The 27,613-nt window shown below is 38.2% G+C and overlaps 1 protein-coding gene across 1 annotated transcript in view; it reads left to right on the top strand.

Moving 5' to 3' along the window:
• LOC117486949 (laminin subunit alpha-2-like) overlaps positions 1-27,613 on the top strand; it is a 189,440-nt gene that overhangs the window by 96,147 nt on the left and 65,680 nt on the right. Inside the window, 8 exon segments of the mRNA XM_034135550.1 lie at positions 5,337-5,548; positions 10,808-10,914; positions 11,547-11,819; positions 13,056-13,236; positions 16,748-16,884; positions 18,495-18,626; positions 19,402-19,506; positions 22,528-22,671. Coding sequence (XP_033991441.1) covers positions 5,337-5,548; positions 10,808-10,914; positions 11,547-11,819; positions 13,056-13,236; positions 16,748-16,884; positions 18,495-18,626; positions 19,402-19,506; positions 22,528-22,671 — 1,291 coding nt within the window.

Here is a 27,613-nt window from a genome sequence, read left to right as displayed (position 1 = left end):
TTGGCAGGACAGTTTGTGTTCATGTAGCAGCCCATTACTCACAGGGAGATAATGATATTATAGGTTTCACAGCACTTTCAGCTGTCCTATACATTTTTTGTTGGCAACCCCAGGTAGATACTTAATTTGAATGTTAAGAACTTCAATAGAGCGAGAGAGTAAGAGATAGGAGTATGAAATTGCTCTTTTTATGAGAAAAGAGCTGATACTTCCATAGCTCCACTTACTGAGTGCAGAAAGGCACATCTGTTCTTTGAAGGAGACTCAAAGCTGCTTTATGGGAGCTGTGCATTTGCAGCTTTAAATGGAAATTGCAGTAAAAGTTAGTCTTACTGAAACAAATAAGAAGTTATTTGATCTTATTCCCCTGCATTTATTAATAAGCATACATACATTTAAAAGTAAAATATATTAAATTAATTTATTTATATAAAAGTCAAATTGTACTTCTCTAAAATAACCTACCCCAATATTCTGTTTTTAACATGCAGTAAAACTCTCAAAAATGTTTGGAAAATGATGTGAAATAATTCTCTGAGGGAGGAGCAGAGCCTCCCCCCCCCTCCCCCCGGCGCCGACTCCCCACTTGCAGTATAACACTAAAAATAAAATAACATAACTTTTAGTATGCCTGCTCCTCTCTTCCCCCTGTAACTCTCCACCAGCTGTGCTCACCCTCCACTTCCTCTGCTCTCTGAAGGCTCTGACCAGGTGTCTGACCCCCCCCCCCCCCCAAATACATCTCCCTTTACACACTAAACTATAAATACCTTCACTTCCTCTTTAGGTCCAAGTAACTACACACACAGGGACCTGTAGTTGTTCTAGACACATCTTACTGGGGGGGCCATACTGGGGACAGTTATTTCACATTTAAAGAGGCCCTATTATGCTTTTTAGGGTTTTCCATTTCCTGTAGGTTGTTATATAGGATTTAGTGCATTTTAATGGTCTGCAAAGGCTGAAATCCCAAAGTCCCCCCCCTCACATACAACCCCCCCCCCCCCCCCCCCCCCCCCCCCCCCCCCCCCTGCCTGAAACGCTGCGATGGACTCCTTTGTTTATTGCTGGTAACTAGTGACATCACTGTGTTGTACTTGTATTGGCTAGCACTTCAACACATTGTAAGTGATAGGCTAAGGGGCGGGACATCTCTAAGCAGTTGACCAATCACAACAGAGCCGGCCAGCTAACCAATCAGAACAGACTGGGCTCTGGTTTCAGACAGAGGGTGAAAACAGGCAGTATGAGGAAAATAAAGAGCTTTTTGAACTTAAAGCATGGAGACATGTCACAGTAGAGGCACAACATATACATATGAACCTGATAGGGCCCCTTTAATGCAGGACAAAGGTGACAAATACAGTCTTCAAGATTTCAAATTGTTTAGTTCAGTATAAAGTTATTCCCCATAAAAAACATACAATACAATGAGCGGTTGTTTTCGTGACAGAATTTCGTGTCAATGACGTAGTTACTATTGTATGAAATTCAAATAAATTGTAAAAAAACATTCCTGTTACAAATAAATAACTGTGTGAATCAATCTGGCAAAATATCACAAGTAGGAACACACTCTTCTGTTCTCTTTTATCAAGAGCGGAGATTGCTGCTTGTGTGTTTTTTCCCTTGACTATAGGAATGTACCTGCAGCACTTCACACACACAAGGACACACACACACACACACACACACTCCAGCAACATGCACACACACACAGAAGCTAATAAACCAGTTCTATTGAGTACCAAGGAGGGTCAGTGATAATAATGGCTGGCTACTTTTGACTCTTTCCCTCTCTCCCTCTCTCTGTCCTTTCTTTTCCCTCCTCTCTAAATTCAATTCTGTTTTCAATGTGAAGACCTTCCCCCCCCCCCTCTCTCCTCTCCTCTCCTCTATTCGCTCTCTCCTTCCTCTCTTCTCTCTCTTCCATCTAAATTCCCTTTTAGCCTGTAGAGCGTTATTTCAGCTCAGGCCTGTTTTATTTGGTTTCAGTGGCTCTTGACACGGCACAGTCCTCTCTCAGGTTCATATATTTTGCAGCATCTGGCCTTCCTTTTATTTGTAATCAAACAAAAGAGGCTGAAAAGCAACAATTAACATCTTTGAAATGGAGAGACAGTTAACAAGTGTGTGTCCTTGTTCTGGTTCAAGGTTGATGACTGATGACCATTTTTAAATCAGAATCAGAATCAGAATACCTTTATTAGTCCCACGGAGGGGTAGTTACAGCAGGAAAAAGAGCCACAGACAGCTTAATGTTACATATGTTAAATATATGACATGCATTAAAAAAAATACTAAGTTATGATATAATAAAAAATATATAATAAAAAATAAAAAGTTACATAATAAAAAAAAAATACACATCCTGTAACAGTTCTACGGATTTAGCAGCCAGATATATATTACACAGTTATTAACGGCATTTATATATTGCACATATTGCACATAGTTTGTTGGTATTTAGCAGCAAGGGGTGATATAGTCTGTGTTGTGGTGTGTGCGGGGGGGGGGGGGGGGGGGTCAACTAGGGGCTGTGCTGGTTGTCTAGTCTGACCGCTGCAGGAAGGAAAGACCTGCGGTATCTCTCCGAAAGACCTGCGGTATCTCTCCGTGAGAATGTTTGTTTCAATCAACGATACCATTCAAAGGGATGCTATTTATTTTTCCACTTATTTTCTTACAAAACACAACGAGCTAGACAACATTACAGAATCAACATACTTTTATGATTATTCACAGACACCACAAAAACATCAATTATACATTTCACATTTTTTTTTTTTTTAAAGTACAAAAGGATAAAGGGATTTTAACAATTATACAATTTGATATTGCCATATTAGGTTGTGTGAAACCTTATATTATTATTTGAGTCTTTACATTTGTTTTATTTCGTCAATTTGACCATTTCAAGGACTGGAATCTGTTTGAATAGGCTTCACAAAGGACAAACCACATTAGTTTCTCAGATTATTTTTGTGAATATGTTTAAATGAATAGTTTAAATGCAACAATTTGTTACAGACAGTGGCTCAGATTGCATACAAAGTAGTGATTATTGCAAATGCACATGCAATAAGATGTTGTGCCGATATGATGTTTTCTTCATACTATAACAGTTTTTCTTGAATTAGCTGTATTATTGTCTAACCTCTGTACCATTATACATATGATATTGCCAGTTGTTTGCCAATTGTTTACTCAACCAGTTCAAGAGGAAATACAGAGAAATTATTTTCTCGAGGTACAGGGATGGGGAAGGTGTTTGACTATGTATATGTGTATATGTGTGAGTATGTAGGTGTGTATACTGTATGTATATGTGCATATATGTATATACAGTATGTGTGTGTGTATGTATATGTACATATGTGTATATGTATATATGTGTATGTGTGTGTATGTATATGTACATATGTGTATATGTATATATGTCAATCAACAGGTAAAGCAGATTAATCATAATAATAACAATATTAATTAATAATAATGATAATTATTACAGATTATAGATTATAAATCAATGATTTAGGGACAAGGGGGTGAGATTAAATAAATTATACTTCTTCTCACTCCTTTTCGAACACTAGATGTGGCACTGTTTATGTTGCTAATGCTGTTGTTGTTGTTGTAAATGTCATTTTTTGTTTGGATTTATCTTACTGTACATGACTACAGTATGCACTGCAACATTTGTTTTGTTATTATTTATTTTACTTGTTCGAAATAAAATGTATCAATCAATCAATCCATAGCCCAATAACACATAAACAGGCATGTATATTCTTGCATCACATTGACTTTGTATTGAGTAGCTTTTTCGGGTCTTTTTGCCTGAAGACATCATTTTTTTATTTAAATCTCTAGTAAAGCTTATTTATTTCGTAACTTTCATTTCATATGTTTGGTTTCTGTTGCCCTCCAGCCTTTTTTGTGGTTAACTCTTTGACTTAATGCCTGTCTGTGTGAATGTACGTGTGTGATGTTGGTGTGTGTTTAATATAAATGATAACAGCCTTTAGCGATCAGTCTCTCTGGTCAAAGAGACACCGGTAGCAATGCTGATGATTCCCCTGGACTCTGCTAGATGAGATTTATTTCTTGTTTATTTTCTGATTGGATATCGGCTGCCAGCTCTTTCGAGATGAGACCTGCTGTAATTAGTGATCTAGTATGTTGTTCTTGTCACACAAGCTGAGGTAAACAATGATTTGATCATATTTACCTGCTGAGAGCTGTTTGTTCTGCAGTTGTTGGATACAAAAGAGAGAAGGCAGGGTGAGCCACTGAATATTTTTCGTGCAGAGTAGTATTATTTGCTACATGAAAGGAGAATGAAATCTGTATTTTCAGAGACCTTGTTGCACTATCTGCACATTCAGTCAGACCTGATGCAGTATTATCCCAACCTAAAATGGTATCCTGAAAGAGAAAATAACAGCATGACGGCGTGTTGCTGCAACTTGAAAGCATGAAAGGGTGGAGAGTTCGAAGGTACTTTAGAGCCCCTATGTGTGGAATTGTGCGTGATTATATCTTCCAGATTATTCTGATAGTGTAAGTGTTTGTTTGTAGATAAATAACACATTTGAAGGATGCACAGACCTTCATGTTGCATGTTGGCTTAAAGGCCACACAATATGAGAAACACAATATGTGATCACATTACTGAATATGTTGATACTGATATTACTTATAAATATAATAACGATACATGAACAGATACATACTTGAATGTACTTTAGTGTGGTTTTGAAATGCTTTTAATGTATGCTATAGTCTCCCTTATAATGTGTCTGGTTTATAATAGGTAAGATATTATAAACACAATGTTAAGTCTGATCAAATAAATGTTTTTTGACCATTTAGTAGTTAGGGTTGGATAGTTTCAGTGCATTTTTATTATTATTTTTTAGCTTGTTATGCTTGTATAACACTTGAACTCTCTCAAAATCTAGATGTGTTAATAACATATATTGTAAATACTTTATTAACTGTCTTGGCCCCTATTCTAAAGCTTTGGAGAGTTTCTCCGGATGACCCATTTGACACATCTCCATTATTTCTCTTGATAGTACTTTGAATTGCATTTTTAAATTGTTTGTAAATATATTAAATTGAATTGAATCCCATTGATGATAAAAAAAAGTTACTGTAGCTACCTGTGTTGATATGCATTTTCTTATTGCTAATTAAACTAAATCATAACACATTTCACCATAAACTCTATTTATGATCTGTTGACCACTGTTTCCCACGCAGCAGATGATGTTTACAGTACACTGAGTTTAAAACATCATGACCTCACTTTGTCTCTCCGCTGCATCCAGATGTTCCAACGGATTCTTCGGCCGGCCCTCTGAGCCCGGGGGATCCTGTGAGCCCTGCGATTGCCATGACAACCTGGACCTGTCCATACCCGGCAGCTGCGATCCAATCACAGGCCAGTGTCTGCTCTGTCGTCAAGGTTACGGTGGCTCGTCTTGCGACAGTTGCGCTGACGGTTACCACGGAGATGCGATCACAGCGAAAAACTGCCAACGTGAGTAAACCGAATCAAAACAAGCGTCAAAACTAGACAAAAGAGACGAAAACATGTGATTAAACTTGATTAGATTAGATTGGATTATTCGATTAGATACACTTTATTAATCTCACATTTGAACGGGCATTATCGATAGCCAAACACTTTAATAAAAGAAAATGCATAAAATATTATAACCAACATAAGATGATATATTTGAAAGTGTGAAAAGTAATCCTTCGATCAGAAGAATCGATATATGAATCAGTCTTTAAAAGTAATACAAACATAATTTAAAGAACCCAAGTAAGGTTTTGGGGGTTTTCCTTTTCTTGTAGTGTGTTTTTATAAAGGTATTTGTGCATGTCGATGGTCTGCAAAGGCACAAAATACAAATATGAACCTGGAAATGAGTTCTTAAGGCATAAATATAGTACAGTATATAAAATATTATACTAACTGCCAGCCCACGAAAACCTGAGAATTGTTTTTAAAAAAGAAACATGGAAATTGACAAGTTTATTGTGATAGTTTTATTGTGACAAGTTGCTGTGGTCAGATTGCAACAAATAAACTCATATGGACTTCAAGCGGTAAAACATTATCTACTAAAAAAACTAAATCATTTTTAAACCAGCCAATGTGCAGCTTTAGTGTCTCAGCAGGGGTGTTAAACTTAACAGTAGTATTTCCTCTCTGAAACTCAATTTTAGCTAAATGATACCTTTAATCCTTTTACTAAAACACTGAGTCGATGCACCATCTGCTGTGTGTGTGTGTGTGTGTGTGTGTGTGTGTGTGTGTGTGTGTGTGTGTGTGTGTGTGTGTGTGTGTGTGTGTGTGTGTGTGTGTGTGTGTGTGTGTGTGTGTGTGTGTGTGTGTGTGTGTGTGTGTGTGTGTGTGTGTGTGGTGTGTGTGTGTGTGTGTGTGTGTGTGACTCTGCGTCGGCAAGCAGCTGCGCTAGTAGGAGGTGTGATGTCGGAGCGGCCCACTGACTGCCAGCTGTGTTTAAGCGTGAGCATAAAAAAAAAACTATACCTGTAAAAACGGAAGTGAACAAGAGAGGAAGGGATGGCAGCAAATACAGACGTGCAGATGGCGCTTGTTTGGGAAGATCTTTATTAAAAAGCTGTGCTGTTGACGAAAACTGTGGCTCAAGCAGAGAGACAGGCAGAAAGACAGATAAACAGAGAGAGAGACAGGCGATACATATACAGATAAAACTCTGAGACGAGCACAGGAGCAGGGAGACAGGCTGACAGAGGTATTAATGTGTATTTGATAGTTCATTGTTCTGTAGTTGTTTCCCTCTCCACCCAGCTAAATGGTTATTGATTAATCAGCCTGATCTATTGCTCTCCTACAGTGCTGATCGGCTGCTCGTGTCTTGGAGGGTTGATATTGATCCTGTACGAATGACCACCAGGAATTATTAAAACACAACAACTCTCTCTCTCTCTCTCTCTGCTTCAGTCAGTCTATATATCTCGCCCTTCTGTCTGCTCTTCCTATTGCTCCCAGTCTTAATGAATTTTATTGAGTGGAGCAGGAGAGTTCAGGCCGAGTCCATTTGCGCACTATTAGACTGTAAAAATCCTTTAAACTTGTTTTGTTCCCCCATCTGTGGGCCTTTCTGCTGCCTCCCCCCTAATAGCGGTTCAGAGTAATTCAGTAGAGGAATAGAACATAGTTTGATGTTGATAGCAAACTTGACCACAGAGCAATTTGTATAAGGAATACATTCAGGAAAATGAACTCCTCTGACCATTCCTCACGTGGGGAAAAGTCGTTGTAAAGATGTGAGAATTGCACTGTCACACACTGTCTCCAATCACTGGAACAAAGTGGATGTGTAGTAATTCAATAATGTAATTATGCTTCCTCTATGTCTGACCCTTAATGAATGCTATGTAGAAACGTCATACAATAAATCAATAAACTCTTCAGCGATGATGAGAAACCTCACAATTTATCCACTCCTAATGGACAGCCGTGTGGTGCAGTCCTCTGTGCTGATGCTCTGGCTTTTTATTCAACTAATAGGCCTCAAACAGAACAATTACAAGCCTAAACACATTGTTTAAAGAGTCTGAACCAACAGTGTGGTAATTCCCAAATCAGGGCAGCGTTTAATGAATCACAAACAATAACAACATGTTTATTATCAGTCTCTTTTTATGATCATAACTTTGATTAACTTTCACTCAACATGTCAATTTTTCTTGCATCAAAAGATAGTGGAGGACACACTAACACATTTTTTATCTAAAGTAAATACATTTATAATTTAATGCATACTGAGTAAGTTCTTCTACTATCCCATATGGGTGCAGATGGCTCTTTTTTTTAACATAATACATTACTGTAGCTTGATTTAGGGGACACAAAATGATTAAAACCCAACCTAAAGGAAATGTGTGATGTTTGGTAAAACCATAGAAATTAATTGAGAGTGGAATGGACATGTATCTGTTTGCTGTGGTACTTTATAGTCCAAAATAAAATGGTCCAAGAACTCTGCATTGGAAGAGAATAGGTTCTCTACAACAGTCACTGTTCTCTTCAATGTTACAATTTAAAATGTCTGCCACTCTGACCATCCTACTATGTTCAATTAATCAGGAATCTATAGAAAAAAACACTCTCAAATACAGAATATCCTCTAGGCATTTCTGGCCTGTCAATCTTTTGATTCCTCAACACTACGATTTGGTATATATAGGGTTCTAGTAAGAGTGGTTCTCAAAGACTTCTTTTACCCTTTCCAAAACAAACTCAGGCATCAGTTAGTCATAAAACATTACTAATCACATTTCATAATCTACTCTGTGCGGTAGCCAAACAAATATATTTTGAGCGTGTAATTGATGTTTTCATGCTTGTATTACACAATGTTCTGTTTCTGTTGTTTCCCCTCAAGGCGTCCAACACCAAATCTCATCAGAACAGAAATGTTTCACTTCTATGCTTACGTGTTTACCTAGAGTGTGGACTCAATTTGCTCTCGGTGTGTTTTGTATGACACCTAATAGATTGTATAGCGCCTCGACTTCTCACCAACGCACCATTGTAGAGCTAATGATATAAAATAAATGCACAATAGCTACTCCTACGGTTTGTTTGTACGACAGATTCTTGTTAACAGAAAATAATGTATTTCAAGTTGCAAAAAAAAATGTTTTCTTCACCATCAAGGCTAGCGCTGAATAAAATCAAAAAACACAACAGAAAGCAACACTTTATCACACAACAAGGCTCGCATTGTAGCGACTAACAGTGTCCAGATGGTTGCCGAAGGGTAAAGCTAGAGGGGTGAGAGACTGTGTGTGAGGGAGTGTGTGTAGAAAGAGACGGACATGTATGTGCAGGTTTTTCTTCTATGATTAATCAGGCATGTGTGTGTTTGTAAATCTGAATGTATGTGGTTGCGTATGTGTGTGTGGGAGGACATGCGTGCCTCTCTGCATTCATGTGCAAATCAGGAATAGATAAATCTTCCACCGTATGTGTGTTTCTGTGTGTGTGTGTCCATGTGTGTGGACATCTGTTGTACCCCTCTATCTCTCACTTCCTCACCGCACACTCAGGTCCGTCCTTCTGTCTCTTTTACATGTAATAGTAGAGAATAACACGAGGTAAAACTGGTCCACGTGTGTGTCTATGTGATGTGGAGTGTGCTACTGATTTCTTGAGAAAGGCGTGTGTGTTTTTGATGTGTATGCGTGTGTGCTTCTGACAGCCCATCCAGCAGATGGGAGCCGTGTTGTTCAAGCTTTTAATTGTTTATCTAAGGGGCTGATTGGCGTGTGTGTAGGTGTGTCTTTTTTCCCCCCTTTTCCCATAGGATTTAAACAAGTTAAATAAAGTTGAAGTATCACTGATAGAAAGAGAGACAGGTTATAAAGTAACTCACCCATTCGTGCTGCTTTTAAACTCTAAAGCTAAACGCTGCAGACCGTTTACATGCACACAAAACGATATAACACACTACAGGAAAGGGAAAACTCAACCAGCATATTAGGGGTCTCTGTAATCGTTGTTAGTGTGTGTACGTTGTCTTTTAATGGGAATTTAATCCTGTGTGTGTGGACCGTTTTTAGCCTCAGCAATCATCACAAGCACCCCACTGTTTCCTCACCATCAGATCCAAGTAGTGCGTACTTCCTTGTTATTTATAAGCTTTATTTTTGACTTACTTTTTAGGACAGACACTGAGAGAAAAAACATTTTAGGATCTCGTGGGTGTTTTTAGTCTTTTATATTGACAGTGGAGATGGCAGGACATGAGGGAGAGAGCTGTGACAAATAGACTCTGGAGATGTTGTTTAAATTAGTAAGATGCCTAAGCCATTTCCTAGTGGTAAACTATTTATTTCTTAACCAGATGTGCTGATCATTGAACATTGAAGACCCACATATCTTGGTGATTTCTCAGTGTGGCTGCAGGAAGCCGATTTGTTCCTCTCACTCCAACTGAACTTTACCTAATTCAATTATTTTTTTATCTGGCAACTTTTCAGAGGATACGTTTAAATGGTCTTGGCTGGCTTTTCGTAGCTTCAGGGACAGTTTGTGAGTGTCTGAGTCCAGTGTTTTATTTCCCTTAGCACCAACAAAAAAACCCTTTTCAGACAGCTTTCAAAGCCCTAATGTGGTTTTAAGTTGGCATCTAAACTGAAGACAAATAAATATAATAATAAACAAATCATTCTAGTCATCTTTCATGTTGTCAGTGTTTGGTTTGTTGTGGACTTTCGCTCAATCTTTGTGATTGCAGTTTTGTCTAGACAGAGAACTCACACTCACACACTAAACACCAGCTTTTCTTTAGAATCTACATTCTGAATTTTAAGAACATTTGATGTTGTCCTCTGTTGCACCATTGCTTTGTCATTAGACTCAAACTTAAACTGGGTGTCGTTTTAATATACAAAACTTAATCTGTCAAAAATAATTCAGCCCACTGGACTGAAGAGTCTATTTGGGCGAGAGCAGATTTTCTCCAAAGTGCAGTCAGAGGGATATTAAAATGCATATTGACAGATAATCCTGAAGAAGACCGTAAGTAGGATTTGAGCTCATCCAGCAGACTGTAGTGTGAAGGAAACACTCATCAACCAGTGTTGTTGTTGAACTAAGGTTTTATTTGATGTACTCATGTAGAAATGAGGCCGTTAGTAAATGATTATTGATTAAATATGCTCTCTCCTCTCCTCTCCTTTCCTTTCCTCTCCTCTCCCCTCCTCTCCTCTCCTCCTCTCCTCTCCTCTCTTACAGCCTGTCAGTGTCACACTAATGGCTCTGTATCTGAGGTTTGCAACAAGGAGACTGGACGGTGCGAGTGCAAACAAAATGTGGCTGGACGACAGTGTGACGAGTGCATTGTAAGTATTTTGTATTGGCACCTTTACTTTATAGACTATTAGTTCAACTATTTTCCACATATACTTCCCCCTTTCTCTTCTTGGTGTCTTGCAATATCACATTGCTTAATGTTTAATGGACTACATGTAAACCGTAAGTGTTGTAACCCCATTTGCACAATTTCACCACGCTTGAATATTAGATATTCAGGTAATATAGAGACCTCCAAGTTCTTGTTTCTCATCACTACCCGCAGAAATTAATTTGTTATGACTATTTTATTTCTACACTTCAGTTTTTCCAATGGCAGTAATTAGGCTGTGATGGCAAACCCACACATGTATAGCTTTGCAAGACAAAGAAGATGCATCATTATATTAAAATGTCACACAAACATTTATTTTTGTTTCACACTTAAACTGATAAGTTGGGAAGTATTGAAGGTCATCAAGTGTTTTCTTTTCTTTTCTAAAGTAAGTTTGTGGTCTCTTTTTGTGACAATAATACAATGATCCTGAATAAGTATTTTTCTCCACAAAACAGCAGTATTTTCGTTTTTGTAATCTTCTTTTGAGTTCTTTCCTCCTTGTACTTTGAGTGTGTTGTTTCTCTCTGTCCTGCTGACCCCCTCTCTGCGCTGTGATTGGTCCAGCCTAACTGCTGGTGGGACGCTGAGCTGCAGGACTGTGTCCCCTGTGGCTGCAGCCCCCCCGGCTCCATGTCTCAGCGCTGCGACGTCGAGGGCCGCTGCATCTGTCGGCCCGGCTTTGTGGGCCGGCACTGTGACCTGCGTCGCCAAGGTTACGAGAGGCGGGAGACCCGAAGGCCGGTGGAGCGTGTTCCCCTCGCAGCCGTGCATCAGAGATGGGGGGGCTCCTCCCGCACGGGGGGGTGTCCCAGGGGGGCGTACAGGCCGAGCACAGGGGTAACACACCGGGCATGGTGTGTTTAAGTAGCATGGGTGTGTTTACTTGGTGTGAACATTTTTCAAAATGTCAATGTTGCTGAAGAAGACAAAGAAATGAAACAAGCATTAACTCGATGTGTTTGTGGATGGGATGGTTTGACGTTCAAGTTTTTAAACCGGGCATGGTGTGTTTAAGTATGGGTGTGTTTATTTGATGTGAATTAAAACATATTGGTGTTGCTGAAGAAGACGTTGAAAACCAATTTTTATTGTCCATCAAGTATTGAAATCTTTGTGTTTGTGGATTGGATGGTTTGAGGTTAAAGTTTTTAAACACTGCATGGAAAGGGAGGTGTTCATCTTATGTTCTATGGAGAGTTTTACTGGCACAGAGTGTTATTCTGTGAAACAAATTTGGTTTGACATTTGGTTTGATGACATTTTTTCAAATATCGGTGTTGCTGAAGAAGACATTGAAAACCCATTTTTCATGTGCATCAAGCTCTTTGTGTTTGTGGATGGGATGGTTAGAGGTTAGAGTTGTTAAACATTGCATGGAAAGTGAGGTGTTCATCTCGTGTTCTATGCAGAGTTTTACTGGCACGGAGTGTTATTTTGAGAGACATTTGGTTTGAAGTGGTTTGAAGATGTTTCCAAGTGAAGAACAAAGTCCTAATATCAACGTTACAATGAGATCATTAGAAAATGTCACTTCTTTAAGTAGCTCAAGGTGTTTGTTGTTGCTGAACTTGTTTTGAAACTGTTATTATGTTTAGGCCAATCATTATCCTTCTGACTTTGCCCAAGATATCCACATTCTCCAGTCATTTTCAGATGAACTGTAACTAATTCAATGTTTTTTATCCGGCATCAGGGGCAGTTTGTGAATGTTTTTGTCCAGGCTGATGAACCACCATGCATGGCATTTTGTTTTGGTTTCTTTAGCAGCCACAAGGAGGCCTTTTCAAACTATCAGATAGCTTTTTAGTCTACATTTAAACAAGTCAAATACAAATATAAAAAAATGAATAGCATCGAGACAACTCATCTTTGATTTTCTTTCTTTATTCAAGAATAATACCTTCAAAAGGGTCACAACTCTTGAAACTCACAAATATTCCCTCATTTTCCCCCACCTGCTCTTTTCATTCAAAACTCACAACCTCTGTGTGTCTAAGTAGCTTGAGTGTGTCTGCAACTTGTCTTACCCTAAATCCACGTCCATTTTAACCCCGTCTTTCTGTGTTTCTCCAGCCTCAGACTCACGGCATCAGCACCGGAGGAGTGTGTGTCCCGTGTCACTGTAACTCGTTCGGGTCCAAGTCGTTCGACTGTGATGAAGCCGGTCAGTGTCGCTGCCAGCCCGGCGTCTCCGGACCCAAATGTGACCGCTGCTCTCGAGGATTCTTCAACCACCAGGAGGGCGGCTGCACACGTAAGCATCGAGGTTCAAGGTTCAAGGGTTCAAGGTTCAAGGCTTTTATTGTCATATGTTCATAGCTACAGTGTAGTTATGACATTGAAAATCTTAGGTCACAGGCTCCTCCAACAGTGCTACACAATACACAGATAATAGTGCAGGTAAATACAATAAAATATAATATAATAGAAATGGTGCAGAATAGTCTATGTACAAGTAATTGGAATATTGATATGTATAAGTTACAAACAGATGAATGTTATGGATGTTCTTTTAAAAGTGCAGGTGTTAGAGAGTCCCATAAAGAGGGAGGTGTTTCTTAAAAAAACAGACAGAACAGACAGAACAAAAGTAATAATAATAATAATAATAATAATACACTTTATTTGTATAGCACCCTTCATGCACAAAGCAGCCCAAAGTGCTTTACAGAACAAGAAGAAAACATAACAACAATATTAAAATAAATAGAGAACAAGATAAAACATCAGCAGTGATCCTAATGAAATTCCCTTGAAGTAAAGCTCACAAGAAATTAAAATAGGTTCAAATAAAACAGTTTAAAAAAATCAAATCAAAGCAAAACAGAAAAAATATAGAAAAACATGGACAATGATAACAGTGAGAATTGAAAGTTAACCCAAATTAAAAGCCATATTAAAAAAAGATTACTTTTAAACATTTCAGGGGAGTTTGCTGCACTGACAACATCAAAGCACTTCATACAGTATTTGTGTTTGAACTGTTTTGCAATGAATGTAATGTCAGCAGACACAAATTGCTCTCCCCATTAAACCGCTGCTCTGTTCCTTCATTTTTAATTTAAAGTTTACACAAATTGTCTGCAGTGCAATTCCACTTAAAAAAAAGCTATTGTGTAATCTTAAAAGTGCGTGTGTACTCGTTCACATCATGGTGGCAGTTTTGTAATTATTGCATAGCAAAAATCGTTGTGCCTACAAGCAGAGCATTTGTCTGTGCAGGCATGTCTTTCTGTTCCAGTTTAACTACAAAGAGTAAATGTAGCCGAGAGAAACTGGCTGCTGATTGATAGAAACATCTGTGAAGCTTGGACACACATAAAAATAATGATAGGACAACATAATTATGGAGCTACCAGATTTGTTATTCATCTTGGATGGTGAACACGCAAAACAGCTGTTCATTATTTGTAATATTGAATAATGTTTAGGGAAGAGATCATTAGGTTAATCAAATCAAAGTAAGTCAATATTACAGTGAAATCTATTTTGACCCAAAGTAATTGTTTATCAATTAATGGTTGGTGGAAAACCCGACATAAGATACCTTTATAAAACTCTGTGTGTGAAGGTTGTCTGCAAACAAGACGGGTAATTGTCAGTTTACAGCATGGCATTTAGATGTATTTGTATTAACATTAATCAAAACTATTCTCCTTAAAGGGGACCTATCATGCAAAATGCACTTTTGTACGTCTTTTCTACATGAATATGTGTCCCCGGTGTTCCAGGGAACTCACCAAGTGTCAGAAAACACAACCCTCTCTATTTTCCTCCATACCCAAATCTCTAAAAAAGGGGCTGCAACGGATCTGATAAAAACTGATCCAGATTTGAACACTGTCCTGACGTCAGGACAGTGGCGCTACGGCTATTGGGCCAACTCCACCAATCAGGAGGAGGCAGCCACGGCCATTGCCGTTCGAAAGCGCTGGAGACGCTGTAGTACATATGCCAGGCCTCTAGATGGTGCTGTTCTCACTGAATCAGCCCTTGCTAAAACAGAGCTAAAAATTGTCAAATTGAGCAAAATGAGGCATGGCTAAAATGCATGATCTGTTTGGTATTTTGAGAAAAAAAAAAGTATAAATATGCCTTACTGTATATAGGTATGGTCCTACACTATATTATTCAAATATAGCATGATAGGTCCACTTTAATTAATTACCATCGTGTTTCTTTATTTGTGCTTGATGTAGAATTACATAACGTCTAGCTTATTCAATTTTCACAGTGATCCAGGAAGCAGTGATTCATATTTAAATCAGCAGGGATTTAACACCAAACACAGTCTGTTCTCACACCTCAAATTAAAGGTCAAAATGTGTCCAAATTGTTGTAAAGCAAGTCTCTAAATTCAAACTTGCAGTAGCCGGAAATGGATATGTTGGAAATAGAGATGGAGTTACTCTTGTAAATGTTCTAAGGTACAACATCTGTGTATCATTCAGTTTGAGGCTTTGCTATAAAAGACAGTATCCCTGGTAAAGGGAAGACTTATTGATTTTCATATCTTGTTCATTGTATTAAAACACAATATTGATCGGTGAAGTGAACAAAAAGTTTACATCAGAAAACAATGATCTGTTTGTTGTCAGAGCTGAGGATTTTCATTATCATCCCCTAAGGGTGTGTTACATCATCTGAAGATACTTTAGTCATTTATAAATGCCTCTAAATATATGGGAACAAGTTGACATTATTAATCATATGCCCTACAAACTTGGCACCGCAGGCCGCAGGTGCAGCGAACTTCAGCTGAGCAAAAAGAGGATTAAGCATCCAGACACCTAAACTATAAAAAGCTTTTCCCACATATCTGCTTATGCAATGTATAATTGATGCCAACCACCAATAACAGCCAAGAGAAAGAGAACCAAGTTAGCCAGAAAGAAAGAAAAGATAGGACTGGGAATTATTTGTTTGATTCATCTTCAGATCAGCAGCTCAGTGCAGCAGTCAGGTTACAGAAACAATATGCTCCCTTGTGTTTCATGTTACAGGGAATTTACTGAAGGCAAGTCAGAATACAAATATGTTTCAGGCTGTGGGCGGAAATGACAGAAAGAGCCAGGACTAGCTGATGACACATAACTTTCATTAACAATTTACATGAATTATTCAGGTGCTATTCCATTAGATTTCAGGAATGTTCATTAAATTGAAATATAACAAAATAATGCAACTCTCCTGTAAAAATGACTTTCCATTTCATGAGTATTATTATTTCAATTCAATCAGTGAGCTGAATGAGAAAGAGAGTCCTCTGGCAGTGGAAATAGTGTTTTCTATGGGGTGTGGGTGATTGAATAAGTTAATTGGTTGGGAAAATAAATTGAAATGAATGGCACTGGGGGGGTTTGGGGTGTTACCTTAAACAACTGAATCTTTCTTCCACTAACTCAATCAATTACCCTTTAAAATTCCTTCTTTTTACAGTCATTTTTCTGTAAGCCTGCTTTCAAAAAGACAAACTCTTTGTTGTCGTAAAAACCTCCTTTGCAGAACTAAAAACTCACTGTGACCAAAATATGTTCCCCTAGGTTTTAAAGTAAAAGAAACATGGCAAGCTCTCTTTCCTTGTCTCCATCCCAGACATATTATTCTTATATCCAAGCGTTGTCAGCATGTCATGATGTGAAAGTCAAACGGTATTGTTGTTGAAGAAACAAGTTACTTGAAAGAAAAACAATCAGTTTGTCAAACACTGAATTGTCTTCAGAGTTTATTCAAAAATATTTGAACACACACTTTCTCTCGTGCAGCTTGTCAGTGCAGTCATGTGGGGAATAACTGCGACACTACCACGGGGCAGTGCATCTGTCCTCCAAACACCATCGGAGAGAGGTGCGACAACTGCGCCCCCAACCACTGGGGCCATGACATCACCACCGGATGCAAGGTAGGCTGAACACTGGATTTTAAAAGAGCAATATGAGTAACCTAAAGTATGTGTAGTAACATTTGGAGGGGCTTAAGCACACTGGAGGGAAGGCATGCAAAAGTAAGACATGAATTCACTGTATTTAACACAAGACAATCACAACATAAGTTTATTGTTTGTGAGTTATTTGATGCTGTCAGTGCTAATTAGATCCTGACTTCTGTTATTTCTAGTAGCAACCTATAACTATATATGTTTAACAGTTTGGGCGTACTCAATTTAACATAATTGTCTTACCATATTAACTCTTATAAGTGAATACATATAATCAAAGAAAAGCACGTAACGTTTTCTAGTTCCAGTCACAATTTTCACTTCAATAAGTCTTATTCTAGTTTGCCTTTTTTATATTTCAGCTGGTTAACCTTTTTTTAAAGTGTAATCTTGTGTGTTACTTCTTAGTCTTCTCTCATTTTTAGTTTAATTCCCTCTTTTCTCCTATTCTTATTTCCCATACTCCTCTCCTTTCTCTATTCTAACCCCTTTCCTCCAATTCTCATTATCACATTGCTTGTTTGAAAAGCCATTTATCCTTATTCTCTCTTCTTTATCACATCTCTTTCAGTGACTCTACATTCCCATTTCCTCCACTTCTCTGTTTCTTAACACAACTTTGTTGAAAGTGTTTAAAGACTCATTGTTCTGCTCTGAAGCTATCTCCACAAAGGGCCGCGAGGCAGCAATATCAATGAACTATTAGAAGTAGCAATAGAGTAATAGCAATTAGAGGCTTGAACATGGAAGCACAGGAAATCTCAGTTTAACAGCAGATTGATCCAGAAGGGAACATCAAGACAACAAATAGGGATGCTGTGGATCTTAGTTGTTTTAAACAAACAAAAAAAGCACCAAAGACAACAGAAAACACAACAAAGCAGAGAGGTACCGACTAACAACAGTGAAGTACAACAAAAGAAATAACAATCTGAGCAAAATAGATACATACTTCAGTTTTAACTCATTCAAGATTACATAGCAATTATATTTGACACTTGCTAAACCATCAGTTTTTATAAGATGTTTTCATCTTTGATCAAGACATGTATCAATTGCAATATCTTCCAATATTTGTATGCATTGGATTTGATAAGAATGTTATACTGCCACGTCACGTTGGTGTAATCAGGTGGAGCTTTTACAGTCAGTATTCTTACTCCATTGATGCTTTCTGTACATGAACCTTCCCATGTTCCCAGTTTGGACACGGCTATCCTTAAACATAAAAATCAAACACATATAGGCCACAATCTGCAGTAACGACGCCCTGACTCTGCTTCCAGGCACTCTGCAAAGCAACTCGTATCAATGAAAAGAAACACACCTCAGATTGGACAATCTCAGGGTTGTCACAAAACAGAGCATCTGGAAAAAGTTCATATCATTGTGACTCATAGATGCAACACTGTGTGTGTGTGTGTGTGTGTGTGTGTGTGTGTGTGTGTGTGTGTGTGTGTGTGTGTGTGTGTGTGTGTGTGTGTGTGTGTGTGTGTGTGTGTGTGTGTGTGTGTGTGTGTGTGTGTGTGTGTGTGTGTGTGTGTGTGTGTGTGTGTGTGTGTGTGTGTGTGCAGGCGTGCGGCTGCAGCGGGGTCGGCGCGGTAACGCAGCAGTGCAACATGAACACAGGCTGCTGCATGTGTCGAGACGCCTTCAGAGGAGAGAAGTGCATTGAATGTCAAATTGGATACAGAGACTTTCCTCAGGTAATTGATCTGAATGAACCGCAAGTATTACTATCATTATAATAAAGCTTCTTTCATTTTATTTAGATAAGAGAGGAGGCACTTGAGATAAGCTCTTATTCCTGTGGCTCTACTAAGAGAAGGAAGAGAGATTTTTATAGACATGATATTGCTATTATTATAGTTTTTATTTCTTCTCTTTACTGTTCACATTTCATCACCAACGGTACCTCACTTGAAATATGAACACCATGCTGTGCATTAAATAAACTTCCAGATAATATGTTCAAGTGTAAAAGTAAACAACATATGGTAATGGTAAACATTTTTAAGACAGTGCACCTTAAATTATACTTCAGTCATCTTCTGACCAGCATGTTAGTCAAATTGATTGAAATTAGACTTTAAAAAGTACAATAGCATTTGTTGGTTCTATTCAAGGAATTGTGAAATGTCATTCATGAATAGCATGGCAAAACAATAAAGAACTGAGGGATCCCGTTGAGGAGCAATTATTCATAAAATGTAATCGAAATATAAACTTTCTTACACTTTTTGGATCTCTTAAGCTTCAGTCTAATGGGAAACTAAGTCTTACTCTGTGTTCGGTGTTTGTCTGAACTTCAGTGATGTTTCCACTGACACAGAAGTGAGAAGATAATGGCAACATGTTCATTTTGGAGTGAGGTTTAATGGTTTGGTGAAGCATAAAGCTTGGACACACTGTGCTGGTTCCTCTCTCAGCCTGTTGTGTTGTTGATAACAGCATCTTGGCGTGTCTGCGTGTTTCCCACAGTGCACCCAGTGCGAGTGTGACGTCGCCGGGTCCGACAGCCAGACCTGCGACCTGGAGAGGGCCGTGTGCGCCTGCGCCGATCGGACGGGGAAGTGTAGCTGCAAGGTACACAAACTCACAAAATACACTTAACTTTGACTTCCTATGTGATGTTAAAAAGGGATTATGGTATTTTGAGCATGCAAAAAAGTTGTGAACTGATTAAAAACCTCCTATACTTTGAGTGTCACAAATACAAAAACAGCACAACATATGATGTGTAGATGCTTCATTAACAAAGCAGTTTTAAACATGAAATGTAAGAATATGCTTAAATATAAATCTTTGTGTCACAGAGAATCATTGAGCTGATTCTGAATAAATCCATTATCCCTGAAGTAAACAGGTCTGTTCTAGTATTTTCATGCCAACCCTCAACCATCAATTTGAATCAATTTCTTTTAACTAGCTTCCTCGAAAAATGACATATTAGTATTTTTTCCAAGTGTCATTTCAAGTAGCCGAAACAGAAGATTATTGACAGGTCTGTACTTCAACAGGAACCCTTTGAACATGAAGTTGGATACACTGTCATTAGTCTTTGTTTCCAGCTAGAAAAACAAGGCAGCTGTCCTGCTATACCAGCCACGAAAATTAGCCCATGCTGTTGAATCATACTGCCAAAGCATGCTTTGAAGATTTACTGGAAATAAAGTCAGTTTGTGAGATGCAGTCTTTGAGGCTATCCAGTGACCACTTACACTGAGAGTTGTCTTAGAAACTTAAGAGTGAATAAATGTGTTGGAAACAGAAAAACAGCTATTTATCAGTTTGAAACCTACCAGGGCATACATTTTAATATTTGTAAATGTCAATGCAGATTTAAAAATGTACTTAAATTGTTATTCAGTAAGAGTCTATGCATGTTTGTATTAGATAGACATATTATGTGTGTGTTAGCGTGTCATTATTTGTGTAAATGTCCGAGATCTGATTGCACGGTAATCTCTGCATGACATCCCCCTTAGGCTGGCAAATACAAATAGATTAATGAATGCTACATACATGTATGTATACATGCTGTACATATACATTCACACTCTTTTTACCTCTATCTTGTCTTGAAAGAAGACAGTTGAGAGAGAGAGAGCTGGTTCATGACATTCAAGATGAAAGACACTATAAATCCCTATTAAATTTGCAATCCAAACAAAATAAAAAAACACTGAAAAATATCATTACTGGATTTTTATAGGTGTAAACATCATATATAGACACACTCACACACACTCTTATGTACACACTGATACACAAATGAAGCGTATATTTCACACCTCTCCGTGACAAGTTGATCACATATCTGGCATGCACACCTCATCAGTAGCTTGCTGTCACAACTCACACACACACGCACACATACACACACACACACACACACACACACACACACACACACACACACACACACACACACACACACACACACAAATGTAATATATGTATCGCCTAGGACTGAAGACACTTTTCATCTCTGCTGTCACTTGCTGATCACGACAGCCACAAATGCTAAAACAACATTTCTCTCACACACACACACACACACACACACACACACACACACACACACACACACACACACACACACACACGCCTGTGATGAGGCTTCAGATCACTCTAGACAGGAAGGAGGTGCACTGCCTGTCAATCAATCAGTTGCCTGTCTCTCTGCTCAATGTTTTTTTCTGCTGTTTGTGACGTGTTATGCATGTTAACTGTCTGTCTGTCTGTCTGTCTGTCTCTCTATCTAAGGAAGAATATGATGTAAAATGAAAAAAAAATATCATTACTGGATTTTTTTGTGGATAACATATTTCTAAAATTATCACTAAAAGAATAAAAATGTAAGATCCAAGAAATCAAATTGTTTCTTCTCAGTGTTGAGGCCCGATTTAAAACACCTACAACATTCACGCATGTTAGCCTCTCATATATTGATACGATCATAAATGTAATACACTTTAAGAAAAAAATGAAAAATGTCACTCTTCAATATGTGAGCCCAGGAGAAAAATCTATTAATTAAAAAATACTTTATGATTAAATAGATGATCATGAGTTGCTACTGTAGTAAAACACAATGTCCTCTTGTAACAAATGCTAATAATAAAAAGTACTGAAGTCGACGTTTTAGGTCCTTCAGTATAGCTTTACTCTCCTCTGTTGGTGCTGGTCCTGCCTCACTAACCTGCAGCACTTTTTGACAGAATTCAACATTAATTGGATGATTTTTTGTTGACAGCACTGTGAGCTTTTCCTTAGGAGAGAGAGAAGGCTTAACACACAGACCTGTCCACAATCCCACTTTAAACCAGTCAGCTCTCAGCTTATTTACTCAAAATGTAAACAATTCAGTGTGGTGAGACAGTTATTTCAACATAATGCAACCAACAAAAATGCATTCTCTATGTAGTATTGCTTACGTGTATTTGAATAGCTCAAATATGTGATGCAGAACATTGAAAATAGCAACCAATTATTTCAATATGGACAAAATGAATGTTAATGGCAAGATGAACAGGTGTGTGGACGCGATGTTGGAGAGACACTTTTTCAGTTCAGGGTTTTAGGCTCAGACTTTAATCTTACTATGTCCTCCTGAAGTTTCCCTATGCAAGGTATTCAATCCCAAAAGCTCTTCAGGAGTGCTTTTCCTAAGCTCTATCTGCTTTCTGACCTAAAGCAGGGGTAACAAATCTATAGAAAGCATCACATTTTATTAAATATATATAAAATGTGTTGGTGTAATAAGAAGCTATGGATTCATTAATCTAAGACAACAGAGAAATCAAGGGACAACAAACATCCTCAGTAAAGTGGGATGCTTTGATAAAAAGATTTAAAAAAAAACAATTAATTTCTCATAACTGGTAAATGTCCAATGAGCTCTGGTTATTTTCAGACTATGTTTAGTTCACAGGATCAAGTTTCACAAAATGATAGATATTGATTATCAGTTGAGTGAATATAGGTCCTTTAAATGTTGTCCCCACTACCACTAATATGTTTAAAATAACTTGAAAATGTTTACAAAAGAAATCACAAAAGCTTTCCTCAACTCCGTGTGCTTGCCTGTGTTTGTTGTTTTAGGCAAATGTGGAAGGACACAACTGTGAGGGCTGTAAGTCGGACACGTTCGGGTTGTCTGTTCAAAACCCTCACGGCTGCAGCAACTGTTACTGTTACGGTCTGACCAGCTCCTGCTCAGAGGCTCAGGGGCTCATCAGGATGTGGGTAAGTACATCTTAGTTTTTTAATTCCTTACTGTCACTGTATTTTCTTTATCGGTTGTAGGTTTAAGTAATAGGCAAATAAAAAAGTATAGGAACAAAGCACAGTTGTTAAAAAACGGTTGTCATCACAGATATTTCATCTCCACTCACACAAGTGTTTACTACTTGCAAAACACACTTACTGCCCTCTCAACCCTAACAATAAACACACAAATACACAATCAGACACACTCAAACACACTCAAACACACATACAAAGACACGTGTCAGAAAAGCAATACAGTATATACTGCAAAGACTTTCCTATATTACCGACATATCTTTTTTTAAAGTATTAGGTAACTGTCAGCGACACCTTACTGTTTTTTATTTTTTTTATCTTTATTTGTTTTAATTTTGGACAAATATAAGACAGAGATGGTCGCATTGGCTGCAGTGAAAATGAAACTGGATGAATCTGTCTGTACATTCACTAATGCCCCTTTCACACCAACGCGGGATCAACCTCTAACAACAACAAAAAGCCCGCGTTTTATCCAGTTTGTACACAATGATGGAAAACCTCAAACTTAACAAGCAGCAGTGGTCCACTGAAGAGACCAGCTACCTACTGGGAATCTGGTCTTCCGAAGAGGTACAGAGGAAGCTGGAGGGGAGCACGCGGTCCAAAGCAATTCTATAACAATTGCAGCAAGAGATGGCAACCGCTGGTTTTGACCGTAACGTTGAACAGATTGGCAACAAATTGAAAAAAGTCAAGAAGGATTATCGGGACCAAAAGCGAGACCTCGGACGGAGTGGCGGTTTGGCTTTATGAAGCAGGCACGCAAACGGTTACGTCATGACGCAAACGATGACGCAATGACGCAGCACCAGTCGGGCTCTGAGCGGTGTGAACAGAGCGGGAGCTGACCCGAAGAACCGGTTCCGAACCAGAAAAGTTCTAGCACGGAGCTAGAACGGGAAAAGCCTTGGTGTGAAAGGGGCACTAGAGACAATTTAGGGACTGCTGCAAAACAACCATTGGAAAATTAGATTTAGACTCCGCAAATGTAAATGCTGCATACACAATGGTAATTAAACTAAACTGGTCGATGAAATATTCCCTTATTGAGTCCACACCCTAAAATATATGAAAGTTTAAAGGAGTGTTTCCTGGTCTGGATCCCTCCTGTCTCTGATGTGTTATCTGTGGATCTAACCAGCAGTTTCCTATTAGCTTCACTCTCTGAACACACTCTCTGTGCCAGCTTCATGCTGAGACAACACATTTGACAGCTGGCTGCCTACAACTGACTCTGCATTATGCCAACGTTGTGAACTTCATGTCCTTCATTAATCATTATCTATGGATAATTAGAGGCTTGTTCAAATATTTAAAGTTCTAATTTTACTTGATTTTCTGCCCAGTAAAAACTGAAGCCGCGGCGATTATATAGTTGTGCTGTATTTGTGAATATTGGCACCCTTTCAAATATCTATTGCATCCAATTCAATGCTGTATATAAATGTGGGACACCATGGGATGATTTCTACTTATGTTGGTTTCAAGAGGATTTCCCTAAAGGAAGGGAGAGAGGTGTGACTTATTGATATCATTAAGTGTGACTTTCACTATGTCTCTCATGTCAATTGCTAAACGTTGAAAAATGATGCTTCAAGACTGTTCATCCAACCATACTATAAAAACATGTTGGCACAAAAATGGAGCTGAAAGGAGCCCATTTTATGAGCTTTAACATGGTATCACTATCCTGATGGCTAAAACAAATATGTTAACATTGGCTAATTTGGATTAACAGAAAGCTAAGGCTAATAGCTAACATTTGAATATAAGTAGAAAAAGGTTATTTTGTATTGATCCTGTAGTCAACATGAATGTCTATAGCAAATGTCATGGTAATCAAGACAATTGTTTTCACTCAAAAGCACACATTTCAATATCATGATGGTTCAAGAGGAAAACTCAGGAGATCAACAATCCATGTCAAGTTGGTGGTTTTAATCCATCTGGTAGACATGTCACGTTTGTGTGCAACTGAAAGAATCTGGGAATGCTTGAGAAAAAGTCAGGTGACCGCCAAAGTCAGTAGGCCTTATCGTAGCCTGGCTTATGGATCTGATGGCTTCTAAACATCAAGATAAAACCAGAGGGTGAATATTACAGATACCAGCTGCAATTCAGAAACAGACGTACATAAGTGCGACACACACCATCACACACCATGTCAGTAAGTTATTCGATCGGTGAGTGGCAACCCGTTTTTTAATAAAGGCCCTTCATCTCAGAAACGGTTGCCAACGGCGGTTAACTGCCGTTTCCGTGGTAACCGTGGTGTTTTGTGATGGAGTGTGGCGAGAGGCTTCATTTGAACGACAAACATTCACTTCATTTATTGTTGACAGAGGGAGAGGGGGAGCTGGACAGGCAGAGAAAGACAGGGAAAATAGAGTTTATTGGAAAGTGGGAGATTTTCTCTGAACCACTGAATCGTGAGATTACACTGAGTGGAGTGGGACACACACACACACACACACACACACACACACACACACACACACACACCATATCTAGTAGACACCCTATACACACACACTATATAAACACGTACACATGCCTTCACATACCAAAACACACAAAAACTCACACTAGGTGGATTACATGGAGGTTAGAGGAGACACACACACACACACACACACACACACACACACACACACACACACACACAGCCTATTTTGTGATATTTATCTTTGATAGCAGAACTTTTTGTGTGATTGGACGACTATTAACTGGTTGTTAAATACTGCAGTAAAGATCTGCACTAGTATAATGAAGTACAAATCTTTCAAGAACTGAGATAAGATGAAAGCACTGATAAGCTAACAGAACGTAAAATAACATCAAGAGCACTCTACTCTTAAAGGATGGATATATGGAAGGATTTTCTTAATGTTCTTTAAAACTATTGTGTACATTTTTAATTCATCCGGTCACAGAGGACTGAGTTAGAAATAAAGGAAAGGTTCAAACATGTGAAATGGTTTACTATTATCTGTTAATCAAGCTTTATACGAATATGATATCTTTACTCTTCATGAATGAAAACAAATACTTATAAATAACAGAAACAGATAATAAGGTCAGCAATGTATTCAATGTCTATCTCTGATTTGTTTGACATCGCTAGGAAACACTTGCACTTCTATTGGCTAACTTCCAACACATTGTACATGATATGCTACGGGGCGGGACATCTTTAAGTGGTTGACCAATCACAACAGAGCCGTCCAGCTAACCAATCAGAGCAGACTGGGCTCTGGTTTCAGACAGAGGGTGAAAAGAGGCAGTATGAGAAAAATAAAGAGCTTTTTGAACATTAAAGCATGGAGACATGTCACAGTAGAGGCACAACATATAAATATGAACCTGACAATTCACTTTTTAGGGCTCCTTAAGAAATTGCTCAAGCCAAATTGTCTTCTTTTATTCAAGGATTGATATTGAGATATTATTTCTGATATAAACGTCTTTCCATTCTCAATATATCTTGAAACTGATGTTGACACTGTCAGTAATAACTCAAATATGATCACATAGTGGAGAGTAAGAGACAGTCTGGAGAGAATCCAGCCCCTTCCTCTCCTTCTCTCTATCTCCCACTTTTTATGTTGGTAATTTTAATATCACTTGAATAATATGAGGGTTTATTATTGACTGAGGTTGTGGCTGAGTGGACTGATTTTAAAATAGATTCATCCGCTGCAGTCTGGATCTCTCTGTCTCTGTGGTGCTGTCGTCCAGCAGAGCTGATGTTGATATTGTGTGAATAATATCTGAGGCATTATGGAAGAGTGCTTTTTGGTTAAACGAAATATATGAAGTTACTTTAGCCTGGACGGACTGCATAATAGAGAGGCAGTCACACGTGGAATGAGAAAAAGCTCATTTCCGTCTGAAGTATAACTTAAAATGAATTGAGTTCCAACATTTATATACTCTAGGTTTCTCTTGGGAAATTTGCTTGATACAGCTATGAAATAATAAGTAACAGGAAGAAAATGACAAGAACTTTAAGTATGTCATGAAATGGAAATGTGACACAACATACAGGGAGGGATGTTCTAAATCTCAAATATGGAAAGAAATTATACTTAAATGTTTTGAAAGTAGTTTCTCATCAGTTAAGAAACAACTACAACATAATCAACTTGAAATATACTTACCACAGGGTTGACTTATTAACAATATGTTTGAATATGTAATGTATACATATTAAAATAATGGGTCAGGATATTCATAACATTCCTTGTGGGAAAGTCAATTTTGATGCAAAAAACGTTTTGATAATGCCTATAATATCTGAAATGTCACACAATTTTGGGAATACATATAATACACAATCATACATTAAACTGTTCAGGTGTGACTGAACTAAAGCTGTGGTAGTAGAGGTATTTGGTTACGCATTATGTACTGTAACGTAATTGCTAATAAATGCCTTCAGATTCAACTGAAGAGCTAAAATTGTTGTCAGACCGATTTTCTCACCTACAGAAATTGTACTGTCAAAAAAAAAGGTTGCAACAGAACGCTTTCTTCTGCATTCAGACATTCAGCTTGACAGTGTTTGGAGCTGGAAATGCATTTAGTCATGTTGCAATCAAATATTTCCATAAAAGGTCCCTTCATTTTGGCAGTTTTTAAAGCTTTATAGATCCATCCTCATTAGTTGGGATGTTTCACAATCCTCAGTGTCCACAGATGAAACATGGACGTCCAATGTTCTGTAACAAGATAGAAAACCCAGCTAAAAATGAAAAGTATGTCTGCCAAATTCAAAGTACGAGGGAGTGGGAGTGTCATTTGTGTGTGAGGAAAGTAGAAGATTGTGTGTCTTAACAAAAAAGAAATACACTGATGCTACACACATGACTCCTACACC

The sequence above is a fragment of the Trematomus bernacchii genome, unplaced genomic scaffold (assembly GCF_902827165.1).
Source record: "Trematomus bernacchii unplaced genomic scaffold, fTreBer1.1, whole genome shotgun sequence".
Classification (NCBI taxonomy): Eukaryota; Metazoa; Chordata; class Actinopteri; order Perciformes; family Nototheniidae; genus Trematomus; species Trematomus bernacchii.
This window is presented reverse-complemented; position numbering and strand designations above follow the sequence as displayed.